The 20,563-nt window shown below is 44.0% G+C and overlaps 1 protein-coding gene across 2 annotated transcripts in view; it reads left to right on the plus strand.

The window, feature by feature from the left end:
* Positions 1–20,563, plus strand: part of RNF149 (ring finger protein 149) — a 120,204-nt gene that overhangs the window by 80,747 nt on the left and 18,894 nt on the right. For both annotated transcript variants that reach the window (XM_086934712.1, XM_086934713.1), the window contains 3 exons: positions 1,712–1,962; positions 5,894–5,962; positions 11,022–11,104. In XM_086934712.1, coding sequence (XP_086790838.1) covers positions 1,712–1,962; positions 5,894–5,962; positions 11,022–11,104 — 403 coding nt within the window. The remainder of the gene's footprint in view (positions 1–1,711; positions 1,963–5,893; positions 5,963–11,021; positions 11,105–20,563) is intronic.

Consider the following 20,563-nt stretch of genomic DNA (forward strand, 5'->3'; position numbering starts at 1 on the left):
CAACGCCACTCGTACATGCAACGCCACTCGTACATGCAACGCCACTCGTACATGCAACGCCACTCGTACATGCAACGCCACTCGTACATGCAACGCCACTCGTACATGCAACGCCACTCGTACATGCAACGCCACTCGTACATGCAACGCCACTCGTACATGCAACGCCACTCGTACATGCAACGCCACTCGTACATGCAACGCCACTCGTACATGCAACGCCACTCGTACATGCAACGCCACTCGTACATGCAACGCCACTCGTACATGCAACGCCACTCGTACATGCAACGCCACTCGTACATGCAACGCCACTCGTACATGCAACGCCACTCGTACATGCAACGCCACTCGTACATGCAACGCCACTCGTACATGCAACGCCACTCGTACATGCAACGCCACTCGTACATGCAACGCCACTCGTACATGCAACGCCACTCGTACATGCAACGCCACTCGTACATGCAACGCCACTCGTACATGCAACGCCACTCGTACATGCAACGCCACTCGTACATGCAACGCCACTCGTACATGCAACGCCACTCGTACATGCAACGCCACTCGTACATGCAACGCCACTCGTACATGCAACGCCACTCGTACATGCAACGCCACTCGTACATGCAACGCCACTCGTACATGCAACGCCACTCGTACATGCAACGCCACTCGTACATGCAACGCCACTCGTACATGCAACGCCACTCGTACATGCAACGCCACTCGTACATGCAACGCCACTCGTACATGCAACGCCACTCGTACATGCAACGCCACTCGTACATGCAACGCCACTCGTACATGCAACGCCACTCGTACATGCAACGCCACTCGTACATGCAACGCCACTCGTACATGCAACGCCACTCGTACATGCAACGCCACTCGTACATGCAACGCCACTCGTACATGCAACGCCACTCGTACATGCAACGCCACTCGTACATGCAACGCCACTCGTACATGCAACGCCACTCGTACATGCAACGCCACTCGTACATGCAACGCCACTCGTACATGCAACGCCACTCGTACATGCAACGCCACTCGTACATGCAACGCCACTCGTACATGCAACGCCACTCGTACATGCAACGCCACTCGTACATGCAACGCCACTCGTACATGCAACGCCACTCGTACATGCAACGCCACTCGTACATGCAACGCCACTCGTACAGGCAACGCCACTCGTACAGGCAACGCCACTCGTACAGGCAACGCCACTCGTACAGGCAACGCCACTCGTACATGCAACGCCACTCGTACATGCAACGCCACTCGTACAGGCAACGCCACTCGCACAGGCAACGCCACTCGCACAGGCAACGCCACTCACGTTGCCAATAGGTATCGCAGTAGGAAAGTTGGAGCCATTACAATTGCAAATAACAATGCCTTTTATTTTTTTATCAATTTTAAAACATAAAGGGCTTTGTCATTTACAAAACCAATAGCTCCAACTTTCCTACTGCGAGACCTATTGGCAACGCCAGTGCTTGTTTACATTACCACTTCTGGGCTGTTAGCTAAAATAACTACAGTTCAGATTGGCTACATAACTTTTCTTTGTATTGCCAGTCTGATTGATTGCCTGTCGTACTGCTTTGTTTTTTAAAAACGGAAAGAAAAAACAAATCATGAAGGCCGAGCTGTGAACTGTTATATACATTAATTCTTCTTTCTTCTTTTCTTCCTCTCGCAGGAACTGGAAGTACAGTGGTGATCATGGTAGGGTATCCAAAAGGAATGGAGATTTTTGAACCCGTACGAAGTAGAATTCCGGTGAAGATGATGATCACCGTTGGCACACGGCATGTCCAAGAGTACATCAGCGGTCAATCAGTGGTTTTTGTTGCAATAGCCTTCATCACAATGATGATAATCTCTTTGGCCTGGCTGATATTCTACTACATCCAGCGGTTCCTCTACACTGGGGCACAGTATGGAAATCAAGTAAGGATTTTGTGGTCTTGCTGATTTTTTTAAAATTATTTTACATATAGTTTGGGTGTGTCAGTACATGGCGCCTGTGTTATTTATTTTCAGGGCATAGGCCTGCCAGTTGACTCCTTTTGAAAACTATCCATAGATTCATTTGTGACAGATGTTTTCATATACCTTTTTGTTTCTTTGGAGTTCACTGTTTTCCAGCACGTTTTTTGTCAGAACATGACCTTCTCAAGACAAGGTTTATGAAAGACATTGCACTAACTTTATAATAAGGAGATTATATTTTAATCATGACAGAAGGACCGGAATTTCCTATTAAACCTCATCTGCAATCATCACACGACTCATGGACTGGGATACCTTCTAATATTAAAAACACACTGTTTAATCAGGTCCATTTCGGATTTAAGAGTTAACTTTGTTTAAAATCTGTAAACTCTCGTCCTGTAGTCAAGATGATCCGTCATCTAGTCAAGATGATCATTTCATACCCTTCACATATGGATCAACCACGGATGATAATTACTTTTCAGTGCCGGGGGTCCACCCCGAAATAACTCTATATTTAAATGTATCAAGAGCTGTTCATGACTGTGAAGAATTTAAATGAGATCTAAATCGTTGCTCCCTTTTTGATGAGTCATTTTAACTGTTTAGAAATGCCCTGAAATGTCAGTATAGGTGCTGTACAAATTACAGACTTTGAGTGCAGTGAGCCCACGGAAAATGGTACTGCTATGGTGTGGCTAGCGTGTTGTGGAATTGGAAGCAGTGAAAGTTTATTTTCAAAAAGGAAAGATTTCAGATTTGGCTTTTTAGGACCTCCAAGAGAGACAAAGCACGGGCAAATTGGTGTGCATTTGAGTCATTTTGTTGTAATTCTGGCTTGCTTTTGCGGGCGTTTTTATCTTAGCACTGCAGGCTTAAGAGCATTCAAGTAATGTTAGCACTTTGTGATATTGCCATGCAGTGTTGCACCAAGATTAGATATTTCCTGTGAAGAGATATGTGAAGGTTGAAAAACACAGCGTGAAGTTTAAAATGACCACTGGCACCATGCACGCTGTAGATTTTCAGAAGGGTCTTGTGTAGTCCAAACAAGTGGTTTGCCTATGAGCCACCCGTCTGGCTTAAAATGTTAAAGTACATTGCTGGAGCTAAAATAGGTTGGTGTCCCCTTTAGAGTGTGGTCTCTGCCATATTTCCTATTTTCACTCGTGTTTGACAAAGTGAGTGTTTTTTTAGAACTGGAAATAGCCAACAACCTTGGCAGATAATCTTCACCAGAGCCAGTGCAAATTTCTGTGTCAAAAGTATGGCCAACTGTCTTCGTTCCATTCTGACTTGACAACCGACTTTAGAGGTTTGGGCACTAATTTCACAAAGCTGGAACAAGTATTGTCAGTGTTTGCCTTTGTGCAGTTAAAATAACACTTTTCTCTAGAGATACCTTAATTTGGACTTTCTACATCCAGTGCAGCATCACAGGGGAGAGTAAGTCTCTACCAGTCAAAGTTGTTAAATTATCCTGAAAGTGTAGACACTTAAGTGAAATGAGACTTAACAGTAAATCTTTATTATTTGTGAGATGTACATTAAATATGTCTGTTACATCTTTTACCTCATAAGAAAGCTTCAACTGCATAGGCTTATGGACTAAATGTACAAGTTGCTGTTTCAGGGTACTGTGATGCCCTCTTATCCAATTCCTTTCCCTGGTTGCTTCTATGACTGATAGTGGTGGTAGGGTGCAGCCTTTTGACTGGTAGGAGGGTGGAGCCAAGCAGCACGAGTAACTATAGGGCGAGGAAGAGCAGATGAGATGAAGCAAGGGGTAGATAATGGACAAAACCAAGAGAAGTAGAAGAGATCTTAAGTGAGTTGGACAAAGATATGGGGGGGGGCGTAGGTGAAGAACTTGTAATGGGAAGTAAAATAACAACGGAAGCAAATAATGCTATATAGAAATCTGGTAAAGAGAGGAAATACAAAGAGTTATGTTGTTGGAAAGAAGAGAGGAGGAGTGGGAGAAATTGAATTCCGGTATGATGTTGATTACAAAGAAAATAATGGAGCTGGCAGGCACTGTCATGGCCACTTTTTCACATAGCTCTGAAGTGCTGGTTTCTGAATCTGTGGCTCACCTGGTGCTTATGACTCTGGTCAGCGTTCCAGGACTAGACATCATAATTGTGTGAGACCTAACCATACTGTAGCTTGAATCCAAAAGTAAAATGCTTATGGGATGCTACTGGGGCAACCAAATTGAGAGTACTGGGGCTCCGCCCATTTCCAAAGGCAAGAATTCTTCACGACCTAGGTAAGTTGAATTGCTACCCCCATACCGACTGAAGAATGAAAAACCATCAGACCAGTCAGAGTTGGTTTAAGAAGCAATCTGGTCAAAGCCAATACCATCGTTGTAAGCTGGACTCCACAAAACTAAGATAAGAGCAGACTAGCTACAGCTAAAAAAGAGAATGTTGTCCCTGGATAACATTAAAATTCATGTCTGGTACCTTTGTAAGTTGCAAATAGAGAGGGGAAAAGACCAAAAAATCTCTGGACCAGAAGCAGCTCAAGGATTTTTGAAGATGATTAAGTAATCACAGTCCCGCAACCTGAATTTTTCATCTATAAATTGTTTCTGTGTTAAGTGATTCTTATGGTTTCGTGTGATTTTAGTTTCTTGCATAGCAGGGATCCTTTTGAGGCTCTTTTGTGAGTTCTGATTAGACCTTGAAACCTACCCATACACCAGAGTCACCATCCACACACCTTCCCTATTCTTTCCACCCCTTCCCACAATTCTCTGCCGGAAACTGAAAGGATCTAAAGAGCTTAGTTTTCACTGTTTTCACACCAGTGATGTGTTATGCAAAGGGAGAGAAAATTCAAATTTTAATCGGATACTGGTCTGTATGTTTCTCTCTTTGTGCTTACATGCCACACACCAGATCAGAAGCATAGCTTGCATGTCTTCGGCCCAGGAGCAAGCAAGGAATATGGCCCCATTGCGGTTATGATAGTTAAGCACAGTAATTATAGGGTTCTGTGGATCCCATAGGGACTGGGTTCCGCTGCCACTGCACCTGCGGTAGAAATAGTGGCTACGCCCCTGCGGCAGGTGCAAAACTTAGAGACACTATGTTTATTTGTCTGAATTGTGTTTTGAGAGCTTGAAGTTAGTTTCGTGGGTAAAACAAATGAGAAATAATGTTTGATATTGTTTATCATGGTAGGTGTAAATTGGTTTGCTTCGTATTCTGAGGGCCATTATCTTCACACCATGCTGGCAGTAGTAAATCTACTCTTTCTCCGGTTTCATTAGATACAATGTCGCTGCTCTGATCTTTTGCTGTTCTCCGTCTTTGCTAAATCCACATTCTGAAATGCCTTGTGGAATATCTGTTTAGGGATTGTGATAAAGATACCCTGTCGTATTAATGCTTGTACTATGCCAGAGTTAAACATCTTAAATGTTTGGACACTAGTGTCCTCAAGGCTCGCTAAGACTAATGTTCATTGTGACCTGCCTGACAACAGCGGAAGTGGTCTATATATGTGGAACATACTCTGAATTCTGAACTAAAACTAATTTTCTTGTTAATTCCAGTGAAATAGTTGCTTCATAGTGGTGCTAAATTCAAAACATGCAAAGTGACTAGGAGTCGAAAACTAAGTGGAAATAAAGAGATGCAAGGATAATATGGTACAAGGGAAACCAAGAAATTATGCTTCCATGACCCAAAGCTGTGATTGCCGAACACTAAGCTGTGTGTGTCCGTGTCCGCCCATACTTAGGGAGAGTCCCACAAAGTCATTTAAGTAGCTGCTTTAATCACGGTGTCCCATCACTTGCATTGTACTTCAGACTCTTAAGCAATATTAGCTTCTAACGGTGGCGCTCCTATTTTTTTTTCCTCTTCCAAAGAATAACCGGAAGGAAACCAAGAAGGCCATCAGCCAGCTTCAACTCCACACTGTAAAACGAGGAGAGAAGGTAAGTGGTTCCTTTGCGGAATATTTTGTGCTCTCCACGTTGGTTGTCATTCTAACTTCGTTTCCCTGTGGAACAACTTGCCCTTCAGTCTTAGGCAAATTTCCAACCACCTTTCCTTCAGGAAAACGCTTAAAACCAACCTGTTCCTAGAGGAATAACTGGCCTTGGTTAGCTTACAAGACCATAGCTCATCTGCAAAGTCCTCCTTCCTTCCATCTTAGCGAGCAAAGTGCGGAGATACCCCGACCGGGGTCAATTCTTGCGCTATACAAGAAATTAAATAAATAAAATAAATTGATAAGGATTTGAGACTAAAGGGCCTCTTTACCCCTGAGGTTTAGCTCTACATGAGAAACTTAAACATTGGATCCAGATAGGCCAGATTTTAATTGTTGGCATGTGTAAGTAGTAAGGCAGCAATATATATGGCAAATACCATGGGTATTTATCACGACTACTTACTTCCCTAACTTAATACATTGAATGTTTTACAGAATACTTCTCTGTTGATTTGCTTGTCATAGAGTGCCTTTGAGACAAAGCTAGATCTTGTAGGCAAGGATCTAGGTTGCTTTCGGTGCATTGATCTTTTATTTTCATCTTCAATCAATATTGATCTGTACTGCTGCTGATCCTATGTAACCATGATATTGAAAGCTGACTTACTCACACCACCAATATCCCCCTCCTCTGAATGTGTAGCCCACACTTCTATCGCTTGTTTGAAATTACCTACATTTAACATTGTCGCCACCACCACTACCAGTTTACATTATCCAGTAAGTGGTTGACGCCGTCTCCTGTCTGTACTTTGTTTCTGATGAAACCTCCCTTTAACCACTGAATTTTGTGAGGTTAAGTCCTCTATTCACCAGTCCACAGCAGTCACCATGTGTGAATTTTTCCCACAGTGCATTTTAAACATGAACTATACTGATTCTCACTAGGGCATATATAGTCATTACTTACAAAGGTTTCCAATCCCTCCGTCGCTACAAGCAGTATGTGTTAAAAAGTTGGGGTGTCTCGTCAGGTTCCACTCATTTATGCGGTGTGGACACAGGCCACATTCCGGCAGCTATGCTTTTACCAATGAACAAGGAAGAATCATTTCTCAAATAATAAACAGATGTAAAGATGCAGGCCCTCTTAACAGCTTTTGGAGTGTAACATAACGTTAACTCAATAAAATAGCTCATTGAAATATTTATATATGTGCTTGTTTGCACACGTGTGTGTGTACACAGAGCAATGATTTGAAACATTAAAATGGCAGAGGAGTTGGTAAGTAAATATTTTGCAGCTTATTCTCTCATATGCTCAGCCCAACAAGTATGTTTCACATTTAATGTGCAAAAATTGTTCCATAGTTTTGCAATCTTAAAGGCCTTTGGACTTTTTCAAGCAATTGTTGTATTTTTGATGACATACTTAAGCTTGTAAGCACTCTCCAAATGCATCTCATAAGGGGGTGGCGGGGGTTAGAGGTATTTCTGAGACCAGTATATCACATATGGTAAACCATATTTTGTATATAGGTATCTGCTCAGCCACCTTTTCTCTTGTATTCATGCTAACAGAGACGCCTTTGGGCGCTGTTGAATCTGTATCTGTCTCAGTGATGACCGTGTTGAAGAGGTTCTCCCAAGGTTTGTCACAGGCTTAGGAATCTCTGTGGCTCTAAATCTAGTGCATTCACCTCCGGACATGATTTCCCTTGAGAAACTGTCTGTCTGGCTGCCTGGCCACTGGTCGATTTGTAAAGTGTTTCAAAAGTGTTGAGTTTTCAGAATTAAGGACATTGAATAGAAAATGAATGCCTCTTGTGCCAAGCTCTTACTTCACTGGCTCATGATGGGCAAGTGTTGCCCCGACTGAGAAACACTTTAAAGAATTCATTTGAACTGATCATTTTATGCATCCTGCAGCCTGGGGAGGGTCCTCAAGTGAGCATAGGACTGCAAATCGTCTGTTTCCAACCCGCTCGTATACGTATACGAGAAAGTGTGTTTTTGAGAAGCTCTTGGAAGGGAATAATTCTTCTGCCTAAATTCCTAACGCCGCGGATTTTTTTTTTTTATATATATATATATATATATATATATATATATATATATATATAGTTCTTTTATTAGACCAACGATAATAGAAAATGTGTAGCTGGCACGTTGTTTTGGCACCACATTCTCTGATAGTGTTGCTATAATTGGGAGGATTTGAAGTTGCTTTGAACATTATTTTTGCAGCGTGAATCTTTTCTGGATTTATAAGATGTGCATTATTCCACCGAAAGAGCTGACATGTTTGCAATTGGCCATGCTTGCTCAAAAATAAAACTTTGAAAGAGAACTAGAACACTGTTGTTTGCATGGTGGACTGAGTAAAGCAAAATGCCTGTTCCCAGTCCCAACATTAATAATAGCAGTTGCAGTACTGCATACAGCGGCTACATGAAATAAAAGGTCTGATCAAATGACATTCATCAGACTTGGTTCAACAAGAATATGTTCTCAATCAAGGTCGGAGCACCTATTGTATTTTAGAAATTCCATTGTACCAAGTGAGGCTCCAAAGTTCTTGTGAACTGAATCTATCCAGGGGCAGTGAGGAAAGCCCATAGGCTTGCACTGGTGAACTATAGCCATAGTAATGCTCTTTAGAGCTACAGCGAATTAAAAGGGTATATTCCCCAAAAGGGTTAGTTTTGGAGACCGAGAAGTAACCCACAACATGCACTAGTTGGAAGCAGCCCGGATATATGTCCCACTTTACCAAATCTACCCCAGTCTACCGCACTCCAATATAAAAAAATGTACAGTGTACCCCTTATCTACCCCACTCTGTTCTACCCCAATCTTCTCTATCCCACTCTACTCGAATCAGCCCCACCCCACTCTACTCCAATCTACTCCACTCTGCTCTATCCAACTCTGCGCCAATTTACCCCACTCTACACCACTCCATCGCAATCTACCACAGTCTACCCCACTCAATTCCAATCTAACCCTTTCCAATATACCCCACTCCACACTACCTCAATCCCCCTTCTATGTACTCCAATCTGCCGCGCCCCTCTCCACCTTGCTCCATTCTACCCCACTCCACCCCAAACTACCCCACTCTACTCCGATCTACACCACTCCAGTCCCATCTATCCTAACCTACCCCCTTTCAGTCTACCCCACTCATCTCCAATCTGCCCCACTCCATTCTACCCAACCCCCAGTCTACCATAGTGTATTCCCCTCTAACCCACTCCACTTTACCCCCAATGTTCCACACTCCAATTTACCCCTGTCTACCATACTCCAGGCTACTAAACTCAACTACATATACCCCAATCTACCCCACTCCACACTACCCCGTTGTACTGTACCCTACTCTACCCCAATCTACACCCCAATTTACCCCACTCTACACCAATCTGCCCTGCTCAACTCTACCCCATTCCCACTCTGCCCGAATCTACCTAACTTCAGTCTACCTCCACTCAACTACAATCTACCCCACTCTAATATACTCCTATCTATCCAACCCCAGTCTACCCCACTCCAATCTACCACACTCCACTACAATCTACCCAACCCCAGTCTATCCTATTCTACCCCTGTCCACTTTACCCCAATCTACCCCATTCAATTTTCTCCAGACTACTACTAAGCTCAACAGCAGTGTACCCCAATCTACCCCACTCCACACTACCCCAATCTCCCCCACTCCAATTTACTCCACTCCAATCTACTTCACTCCACTTTACCCCTCTCCACTCCTCCCCACTCCTTTCAACCCCACTGAAATCTACCGCACTCTACTCCATCCTACCACAGACTACTCTACCCCAATATTCCCCACTTCACTCCAGTCTACCCCACTTCACTCCACTTTACCCCAAGGTACCCAACCCCAGTCTATCATAATCTACCCCACTTTACCCCAATCTACCACATTCAGTTTGCCCTAAACTACTGCACTCCAATCTACATAACTCAACTAGTGTACCCCAGTCTACCCAACTCCACACTACTACTACCCCGGTATACCCTACCCCAATCTATCCCATTCCACCAATCTATCCCATTCCACTCTAACACAATCTACTCCACTCTACCCCACTACACCCCATTCCACCCCATTCTAATCTCCACAGTTCCTCTCTTCCCCAATGTCCCTTACTCCATCAACCCCATTCCAGTCTACTCTAATCTTCCCCACACTCTAATCTTCCCCACACTCTAATCTTCCCCACACTCTAATCTTCCCCACACTCTAATCTTCCCCACACTCCAATCTACCCCACACTCCAATCTACCCCACACTCCAATCTACCCCACACTCCAATCTACCCCACACTCCAATCTACCCCACACTCCAATCTACCCCACACTCCAATCTACCCCACACTCTAATCTACCCCACACTCTAATCTACCCCACACTCTAATCTACCCCACACTCTAATCTACCCCACACTCTAATCTACCCCACACTCTAATCTACCCCACTCTCTGACCCGCTCCATTCTTCCCTGCTCCAATCTACCCTACCCCACTCTACCCCAAACCTTATAGCCATGCTGAACAGCAACCACACTGATGTACAACATGGCTAACACACATTGCCAAAGCCAATAGCGATTGCACAGGCAAGTCCTATTGCTTTGGCACTACTGGTTTCATTCTTGTCGGTGGTATCCATTTTTGTATCCTTCTTGAGACCCACTAAGCACAGTGAATTATGCCACTTGAAGGTCTAACCTGCACTGGTTGAATGAAGCCACTGTGGAATACCAGGAAGTCAGGGCAAGAGGCCTGTGCCAGAACTAGCATGCTACATTTCTGCAGCACTGCTGGCCTAATAATGGATGAAGTAGCGCGAGCTTCACTTGCTGCAAGAAGGAAGTGGTTTGTTTCAAAAGATCTGCTCACGTGCCCAGATACAGTTTCTCAGGCTCTGGGACTAGATTACTGGTCTGTGGCCAAAGAGTCACATATGAAGTGACTGTGAATTACTGTTACTTTTTGCTACTTGTTTTTGCATTGCTGACTGTAATTTTCTTACAGGGGATCGATGTCGATGCTGAAAACTGTGCCGTATGCATTGAGAACTACAAGCCAAAAGACGTTGTTCGAATTCTGCCATGCAAGTATGTTGCTTTTAATACTCCGTTTTAAAAATGTTAGCGCACAAACAGAAAGCATTTCATAACTGTCTCCGTTCTTCCTAGCGTTTTTGAGCATCTAGGCTTGTAGTTCTAATCATTGTATTGTAATTGGATTTATGTAGCGCCTACTACCCGTGACGAGGTGTCGAAGTGCTTTCTCGGAGAGTAGCATGCTACTCCAGAACACACAAAGAATTAGTTTAGTAAAATATGAAAACAATTTGTCTCATACGCCTGTGGTTCTAGGATCCTGTAGTCTGCGGAAGTGACTAAGACTTTACAGGGTGTTTAGTCAAGCTGACTTACCACGAGAGCATGGGGCTGGGCCATGAATACTTTTTTTTTTTTTTTTTTTTTACAAGTCTCCCTGGGATTCTTTGTTTTGTAACACAGTGATAAATTTGTTTTCACTTTAATAGACTAGCCCAACATTTCCTTGCTCCCGAAGATCTTGTTGCGGAGAGTCTTAACGTCCCAGCATTCAAATACGAATGCAACCAGTAGCGGGTGACCAAAGCCTAGTCTAGACCTGTGCTTTTAGAGAACTGTTGTTTTGTCTTTATGCTGGATAGGTTCCATCCTGTGCGTTTTGCTTCTTACATTAAATTTCTGTCTTCCCCTGACTCCAGAAGCTTCTGTTGCAGGGAAAGGTATCCTGGCTTCTACACATGTTGCTTTTTAAACAGTATGTAGAGGAATTGTCTGTTTGGTTTGATACCTGCCTTACTAGCTAGTGGTGTCTTCTTATTTACTAACGCTCTGTGTTACCCATGCGCTGCTATTGCTGTCCGAGGTGCAGATTGTTGTGCATGGGTGAGGAAAAAGCGGTACAAAAGGGGGTGGTGATGGACAGAGCATCTGAATCAATCAAACACTCACACCCAGTCAAAAGATCTGGGTTTAATCCATCACCGTTCTTTAGCCCACACTGCCACCCCAGTTCAGACATGGCTATATGCAAATCAGTCTGATCCTGTGCCTCATGGGAACAGTCCAGCCCGAATTGCCAAGCCAGGTCTTCCCTGGACCAGAAACAAGCTTCCGAGGATCGATTTCTGGCATTCCAGCCGTCTTCAGCCCGGCTTGCTTGAATCCAGTGGCAAAGTGAGCAAGGGACTCACGTCAGAGCATACCCTGCCACACTTGTGGCGGCCAAAAGCGGTACAAAAGGGGGTGGTGATGGACGGAGCATCTGAATGAAACACTCACACCCAGTCAAAAGATCTGGGTTTAATCCATCACCGTTCTTTAGCCCATTCTGCCACCCCTGCCACACTTATAGCGGCCAAAAGCGGTACAAAAGACATGGCTTGGCAGTTCGGGCTGGACTGTTCCCATGAGGCACAGGGTCAGACTGATTTGCATATAGCCATGTCTAAACTGGGGTGGCAGAGTGGGCTAAAGAACGGTGATGGATTAAACCCAGATCTTTTGACTGGGTGTGAGTGTTTCATTCAGATGCTCCGTCCATCACCACCCCCTTTTGTACCGCTTTTGGCCGCCACAAGTGTGGCAGGGTATGCTCTGACGTGAGTCCCTTGCTCACTTTGCCACTGGATTCAAGCAAGCCGGGCTGAAGACGGCTGGAATGCCAGAAATCGATCCTCGGAAGCTTGTTTCTGGTCCAGGGAAGACCTGGCTTGGCAATTCGGGCTGGACTGTTCCCATGAGGCACAGGATCAGACTGATTTGCATATAGCCATGTCTGAACTGGGGTGGCAGTGTGGGCTAAAGAACGGTGATGGATTAAACCCAGATCTTTTGACTGGGTGTGAGTGTTTCATTGATTCAGATGCTCTGTCCATCACCACCCCCTCTTGCACCGCTTTTGGGTGAGGAAAAAGGGCAGCATGCCAGCAAGCTACATGCGCTCAGAGAGGTTGGTTTGTTCCTGCATTCATGGACCTGAGAAGGGTACAAGTGACTGGAAACTGGAAGAGCAGCATACAAGGCTGATACTATCCCATAGGCCTCACCTCTCATCCGGTATGACCTGCTGTTCTGTGAGTGATTTGACCGTCTGTCCACCTATGCCCGTAGAGCATTTTAGCATTGAGGAGTTCAGGCTTCTGCATCCTTTACTTCCTTCATTACCATAGAAGATAGGTATGTAAAAGGCGTTGTTTAACTGTCTTTAGTTCTTTCCCATCTCCCCATCCAGCGAGACTGGTCAGGGTGGCTTTGCATTATTTATCAAGCTATGCCAGCAGGTTCGGTGCTACCCACACACCGGTCAACTGGTAATTCCATTAGGGCTCGTGGAAGAGGGGATCTTAACAATCAGTAGGTCACCTGCAACTGGCCTGATCTGTAGCTCCTTGCTATCTGACCAGCTGAGTTTTATGTTGCCTAGGCACATTCTGCTGAATGGACCTCCTTTCTCCTACACTTGCAGGCATTAGAGCCATAGTGAGGGCGAAGTTATTTTTAAAAAAATGTACACGCGAAATAGGTGCCCCATCTTGAGGGATGCGTGCCTACGTGTGACCCATTTGTATCTGTCACCAGGTTGCGGCTGCCGTAGTACTATGACTCATGCAAAAGTATACACATTACACTTTTCTTCTTTTTTTGTTATTTAACTTTTTGCCAACGCTGAACACCAGCCAATAGAAAACCAGTCAACAGGTCATGCCTTGGCAAAGCCAAAAGGTGAAACTTGTTTCACTTTGTCCATACTTGTTGAAACTAGCATAAAGGGTAGGTCAATCCGTGCTGTAGAGTCTCATTGAAAAAAATACCTGGGACCGAAGGGACATTAAAAGAAGACTCCACAAAATCAGATAGATGACGATACATCCAAGATAGAACTTAAAAAATAAAATTTAAAAAGACTCGACAGGCAGGATTATTTTAAAACAATATTGCATAGCCAATATGCACACACTGTATGTCCTTCAACACTTGTCACCGGTTTTGTTTTATTTTGTGTTTTTATGTAATTGTTTCCATATTCTAGGAAATTTCACTATAGAACCTAGTTATATGAGAAAGAACAAATGTGCAAGATAAATATTAATCTGACCGAAAAGCAAAATATAAACAAAGTGCAACCTCAGTGTGAATTTTCAGTCTAGGGGTAATATGACTGTATCTGATGTGAATGCCAAGTAACGTGAACAAGCAGGTAATAGTGTATTAATGAGAAGGCTATGTGACCTGGCAGAGACTTTCCACGTGGGGGGACAGCATGGTCCACTTATCTATCATTTGAAAATAAATTCGGCTTCATTTCTGCACAAGTTGCATTAGTAGAGTCTTCTACCAGGGCAGCAGGAAATGTTTACTCAAGGAATGAGGTATCTCAGTGCTTAAGGTATTTGCTTTGGAATGTCACCCCTTACATTATGTTGCTTCTATTCTTGCAAGCCTGGACACCCCCTCGCCACCCATTTCTAATGTATTGTCCTTGTAGGGGAGAGCGCCAGAGCACTTTCTCTTTCGTCACCAGGCAGAAGAAATGTAGAAGTCCACTGTATGCATTGTCCCCCCTCCTTGGACCCCATTTTCTCCTTTGCGGTCTTCTTTTAGCTTTACTACTTTCTTGTGCCCAGGGATTTCAGACACAAACTGGCATGGCCCAAGGCCCATGCATTTTTTCCAATCGCAGTTTCTTACTCCTATTGCTCTCTTGAATTTCAAGGCTTCCTTCTATGCTGTTGAGGAGTCACTCTAAGCCTTCGTGTGCCAATGCACATTTACTGCTTTTAACCAAAGTGTTGGTTGTAGTAATCTGAGTACCTGCCGTCTAACCACTCAATGCACTTATACATGCAAATTCTTTTCCGCCAAGACTCTGCTCTGCCAGTGGTGTCAGTGAATAGAATTCAATGGAATCAGCACTCTTTGGGAGATACGAAGCAGTGATTACTCAAAAGTACAATAAGAGTAGACCTCTTTACACCACCCCTGGTTATCCTTTGTTCTCTGGGTGGTTGGTTCTGCGGGTACAACACCGCGAGATGCCTCTAAGGCCGAACACCCAGCCTGGTCTAAATATTTCCAGAGACCCTAGCACCAGACATCGGGCTGTGGTGCTTATCATAAAACTGGGCCCCCAGGAGGCATCTTTGCAACCAAACTCTGTATCTTCTGAGGAGTTTATATTGGAAGACCAGTCCTAAGTCTTCTGGGGCTAATTTATCTATTGGTACCGTGTATGCGGTAGTGAGACCACGAACCGGTAGCAAGGTAGTTGCAGTTTTTAACCCTGTTCCCTACCCTGGGACCCAGACTCTTCTCTACCAGAAAGACGGGCGAAAATGATGTGTTAAAAAAATAAAGGTCCAAGTTTTTTTAGATGTGTTAGAATGCCATGATAGTATACTAGTTTGTCCTCAAAACAGGCAGGCTGTTTTTGGTAGCCTCTAAAAGTATGTGTCTTTGAAGGTAACCCGCAGGTTTATTGTTGTGCTCGACTTTTTTGGGAGGTTTTGCAGAGGTGTTTGTTTGCCCCGCACCACAAACGTTTGACGCATCTTAAAAGAAAAGACCCATTCAGAAAACCACTGTTGGTATAAACAAAAATTGTTTTGTAAAGCATGTTTTGTAAATTGCCAAAGAGCCTCGGGGAAAATGAAGGCGCACAACATAAGCACAGATAAGGAGGAGGCGACCTGCTCTGTGCCAACAAGAAAGGACCAGCCCGAAAGAGGAATGTAGACTGACTGTTGCTTGCAGCACTGCAGATAAGGGTTCAAATAAATTGATAAATCGTGTTGCTGTTTTATTGTAAAACCGAACTACAGGAGAGGAAAACCGCGACAGTATCTTTAAATCTGTAGCAGTTGTACTGTGAGGCTCGTCTCCATCAGGGTGCAGGTCTTTGTAAAAATGGTTTAATCCTCTTCGTACCGACTGTTTCTGTTGCTAGTAGAGACTCCTTGCTAATAAAATATATCACCTTGTAGTGGATTTAATTGAACTCCACATTCGATGTTCTGTTTCCGGTAAAGCACCACGACAAACTATCTGCAAAAGTGTGGTGGGGAACTTGGGTTTAAAGCAATAACATGTTTGAGAACAAACTTTCGTGAAATAATATTTGTGGAACCTTCAAAAGATCGCGCCTTAAAAGATGTAAAATGTTTTGGAACCCAAGTATAACCAACAAGTTCGTGTTTACGTCCGTCCTTTCTGTGCTGCTTCCAGTTCCCATGTTATTATTAGGTCTGGCCTTTGAGACGCTTTAAGCTGTTTCACCTTATTGTTTTTCCACGAAATCCATACATGAGTTGCATACAAGGAGAGTGTTTGTCAGCACGCTTTATCTATTGGCCCGTTAAATTGTCATTCACGTTTTGCTTCCATCCACCACCGCATATCGCAAAAAGCCATGGGTCAGCCTACTTTACCCATTGGCTCCCTTCGTTTTGAGTGACTGCACAAGACCTGTGCACATTGTTCTTATCCACCAAAATAATACTTCTCTGCAATGGCCATGCAGGGGTGAAGTGAACTTTTAATTTAATTTATTCTTTTATATAATATAGCTAAAGTTCTGGCTGTTTATTTTTCCTGCACTTCGAGTGCCGACTTTATTGGTGATTTATTTCCTTTCTGCTTTTTTAAGTGTTGACATAGTAACATTGTAGCTAACTAGGATTTGAGTGCATGGTTAATTCCTTTTTGTCTTCTTCACAAGTAATACAATGTATGGCACAACTATAGGAGACCACTAGTAAAATGGCCACAATAGTGAATGTGTTTTTTCATTTTTATTTTTATGAAAGCCTATGGTGGACACGTATAGGTAGCATTTTTTTGTGGTACATATTACAGTAAAAAGGTGTTAAACGTTTTATGTAATTAGAGTAACTAACTGCTAGCCTTAAGAAATGTGAAAAAGAATCCGTGCTAGCTGTGAACCGAGTTTGGCTTTTAAGCCGTTCAGGTTGGTTTGTCAGACTTTTCCCAAAAGCACCAAATTTACTGTAGGCCGAGACCTATCCAGGAATGTGTAGCTCCAGAAGGGGTGTTTGGGTTTCTAACCAGGTCAATGTGCAGTTTGCATGCGCGTGCAGCTGTTGGTGCTGTGCTGGTTTAGAAAGCGTCCGGTATGCACTTTCTGCAATATACTGTTTGTTGCCTTGTACAGCGGTTCTTTGTCCTATGGCACAAGGCTAGCCACCTGGGATGCAGAGCACTATCTTTTAATGCAGAAAGAGAGGAATAACGATAAACACAGCACCACCTTTTACAGGCAAAAAATAAACCTGCAGCTCTATAGGAAAGACATTTGTTACAGCAATCCATTTTGTCTTACATGAAAAACGTATGCAACGCCATGTCTGTGTGTGTACAGAGCAATAAGGCAGCAACTCGAAACATCCCCTCGCACAAGATGTGGTGTAACAGGAACTTACTCATGCTGGTAGATGGCAGAATGCCCTGTACTAGTCAATTGTTGGATTTGTGTTATCGGCATTGAAATACAGCCAGTGACCAGATTTGTAATGCCTGGGGAAATGCTGATAACAGCCTACTCTTGCACTGACCTTACGTAGGTTCCCTTTCATCTCTAATGTGGATTAGAAAACAGTCTGGGGGAGAGACAGGTGGCAGACAGTTATTCATTTATTGCAGAAATAGCCAACAGAGTCTTTGTCAAACAAAGTACAAAAAGTAAAGTACATGCAGTAGACAGTCGCAAGATTAGCCTTTAGAAAAAGTTGCATCCTTCCTGAAGATAGATTCCCTTCTAGGCAAAATTCTCACAGAATTCCATCCAATCTCGGTTTAGTTAGAGTGCAGTTTGGCAAAACTCTGAACTGGTATTCTGCAGAGTCCCTACCCAGAAGTTTTGCCCAAATATTTACGCTGTACACTAAAGAAACTGAGAGAGCAAAGACCAAGCCCACAAGCATTGGCAAAAGTCTCGCCTATGGGCAAGCTATCGGGTTTGGCAATGAGTTGGGGGTGGTAAACCAGAGGGCAGGTGGTTGGTGAACATCAGGACATTAAAAAACACAATGTGCTATGAAGCGACCTGCGCAGACCACATCCAAGCACGTTTCTTCCTGTTCTGTAGGGGGGGGAGACGAAACTTGGACAGGGGAAATGAAGGCAGGCAGGTGCGGGGAGAAGGAGGAATGGATAAAGGCAAAACGGACAGTGAGGGAGTGATAAAAGCAAAACGGATGGAGTGTGGGAGGGAGAGGAAAAACAAATCACACAGAGGGTGGTAGGGAGGGATGATGGCAAAACTCAGAGGGTGGGTTGGATAAAACAAATAGTACCTGAATGACAGCACAAGCAGTGGACGGATAGCGTAAGGACACTAATAAAACTAAATTCATCTGTACTTAATCCATGCACCACAGCAAGAAAAGGAAGTGAAGTGACACCTGGCTAACACTGCCCAATTAGAAGTCGGCAAAGAAGAGTGGCAGTGATGCCAATGAATGGTAAGCCGTGGGTGGGCCCCAAGTTCATTACTCAACACAAAAGTCTCACAAGCAAGAGCTTGTGCGTTATCGCATGCTCACACAGGCAAGAGCTAAAAACCACACTGGTTTACAAAGCAACATGTTTGCCATGTGAACATTGCTTCCTGATGCTGTAAACCTTGAACTAATCACAGTTTGATTAGTCCTAAAATTACTGGACAACCGAGAAGGAAAGGAGTTTGACTACGGTATCAGAGTTATCATATTGAAAGCAACAGGGATCGGATGGCGCCTAGTTCCTACCTTCGGTATTAGGATGTCGCCAGCAACATTTTACAAACCGTGACTTTGTCTCTTGCCAAAGCAGGCTTAGCTATCCGAATATTCCAATGAGTTGCTTGTGAAGATGTACAACCAGCTTTGCAAGTACTTCACATTCAGTATCCCATTGGCTACAGGAAAGTGAAGTTTAGCTTTATACAACAAATCTTTTTTTCAAATTAAGTTTGGTATGTGTTCCTATCTTCTAAAATATTTTTGACAAGGACCTGTGAAACATCTACTGAAAATGGCTACGAGGGCAAGGAAGAAAATATGGTTTATCAGGGAGTATTCATTTTTAGGTCTCAGCTAGTAACGCGCTGAAAGCGCGTTCTCGCCAGAGAACTATAGTCGGCGTCTCAGCAGTCTGAGAACGCCGAAGTGAGACAAGACCTGTCCGCGCGCAGCGTTTCCCCATAGGATAATGTTGTGCGCGCGGCCAGGTCTTTTCTCCACAGAATTGCATGCCAGACCGGATCGCGTCGCGCGCCTTTCTGGACTGCAGGGGGAGTCTGCAGAGGGGCGCACGGCGCTGATAAACAGGCTGGCTGCAGACTCCGTGGTGCGGCGCCGATAGGCAGGCTTTGCTTCCTCCCGGCCGCTGTCGTGTCCTGCCCGCTGTCCGTGTCTTGTTGAAATTGTAGGGGAATTCATGCGTGGCTTCTCCATGAATTATTTAATGGTACCTTAATTATCGTACTGAATATTCAAGGTAATTATACATTCAGATGGCTCCGTGACGTCTATTTGTGAACACATTAAGCGTATGAAAAGAATTGTGTATTTATCTCACCCAGTATTTGAAAATACGCCCGTCCACGATTAAATCTCAATGAGCTGCAGTTTCAAGCGGTGCGATGGTAGAGTAGATATAATCTTTTTGTGAAATGCGTGTTCATCGGTCTAATTTCTCTATAGCGCCCATGCTGTGCATGAAGCGCTGTGCTGTCTTTACTCACTCGCTCCGCCCCTTCTCTTTGGCAGGGTGCTGCGCCTTTAAGAGTCCGGGAGCTGAGCGGCGCCCGCCAGAGTATCAGCAGAAGGTGGCTTGTGTGTCCCTGCTGTCCATCGCTTGGAGCCAGTGGCTGTCTCACCGGCGAGTCTCTAGGGCAAAATTATCAAAAATAAGAGACAAAATAAATCAAGATTAATTGGTTGTTTTGCCGCTTTATTTAAACACCTGCTCTCGTTCTCCATAAAGGGCTTCTGCCGAGAACTTGCCTTTCTTCGTGGAATTGTAAACAACCGAAACGCGGTCGCGTTTGGCAATTCAGTGTAGGCAGTCCATTTTTTCAGCCTATCAAGTTTCAGCCCTGGAGGACACTTGGCTCACGTGCAATTAAGAGTGAAACGGTCGTGGGCGTGAGCCGGAAATCTCCAAAAGGGACACCAAAATAGGCTATGAGCATTGTTTTCTTTTAAATGCCAAAGGATTGTTATGGTGCTTTGTACCATTGGTTTCAAATAAAGAGCGTAAAGTCCCAGCTCTTCACTGACACACTGTGCTCTTGGATTAATTCGTCAAATCTCTGACACCCTCAACCAAACAGAAATAACTGTTTAGTATTAACATATTTCCCTTTAAAAGAGATTTACTAGTTTTGAAATCCAAGCTATTAAAGCGATAACAGAAAACACTAGAGCTTGTAAGATGAGTCACTTCTAGTCTAATTATTGCTCTTTATATCTGCCAGAGGACCCTTGCACGAGCAATTCCATGCACATGCTTGCC

This window comes from Lissotriton vulgaris, chromosome 8, assembly GCF_964263255.1.
Source record: "Lissotriton vulgaris chromosome 8, aLisVul1.2, whole genome shotgun sequence".
Lineage (NCBI taxonomy): Eukaryota > Metazoa > Chordata > Amphibia > Caudata > Salamandridae > Lissotriton > Lissotriton vulgaris.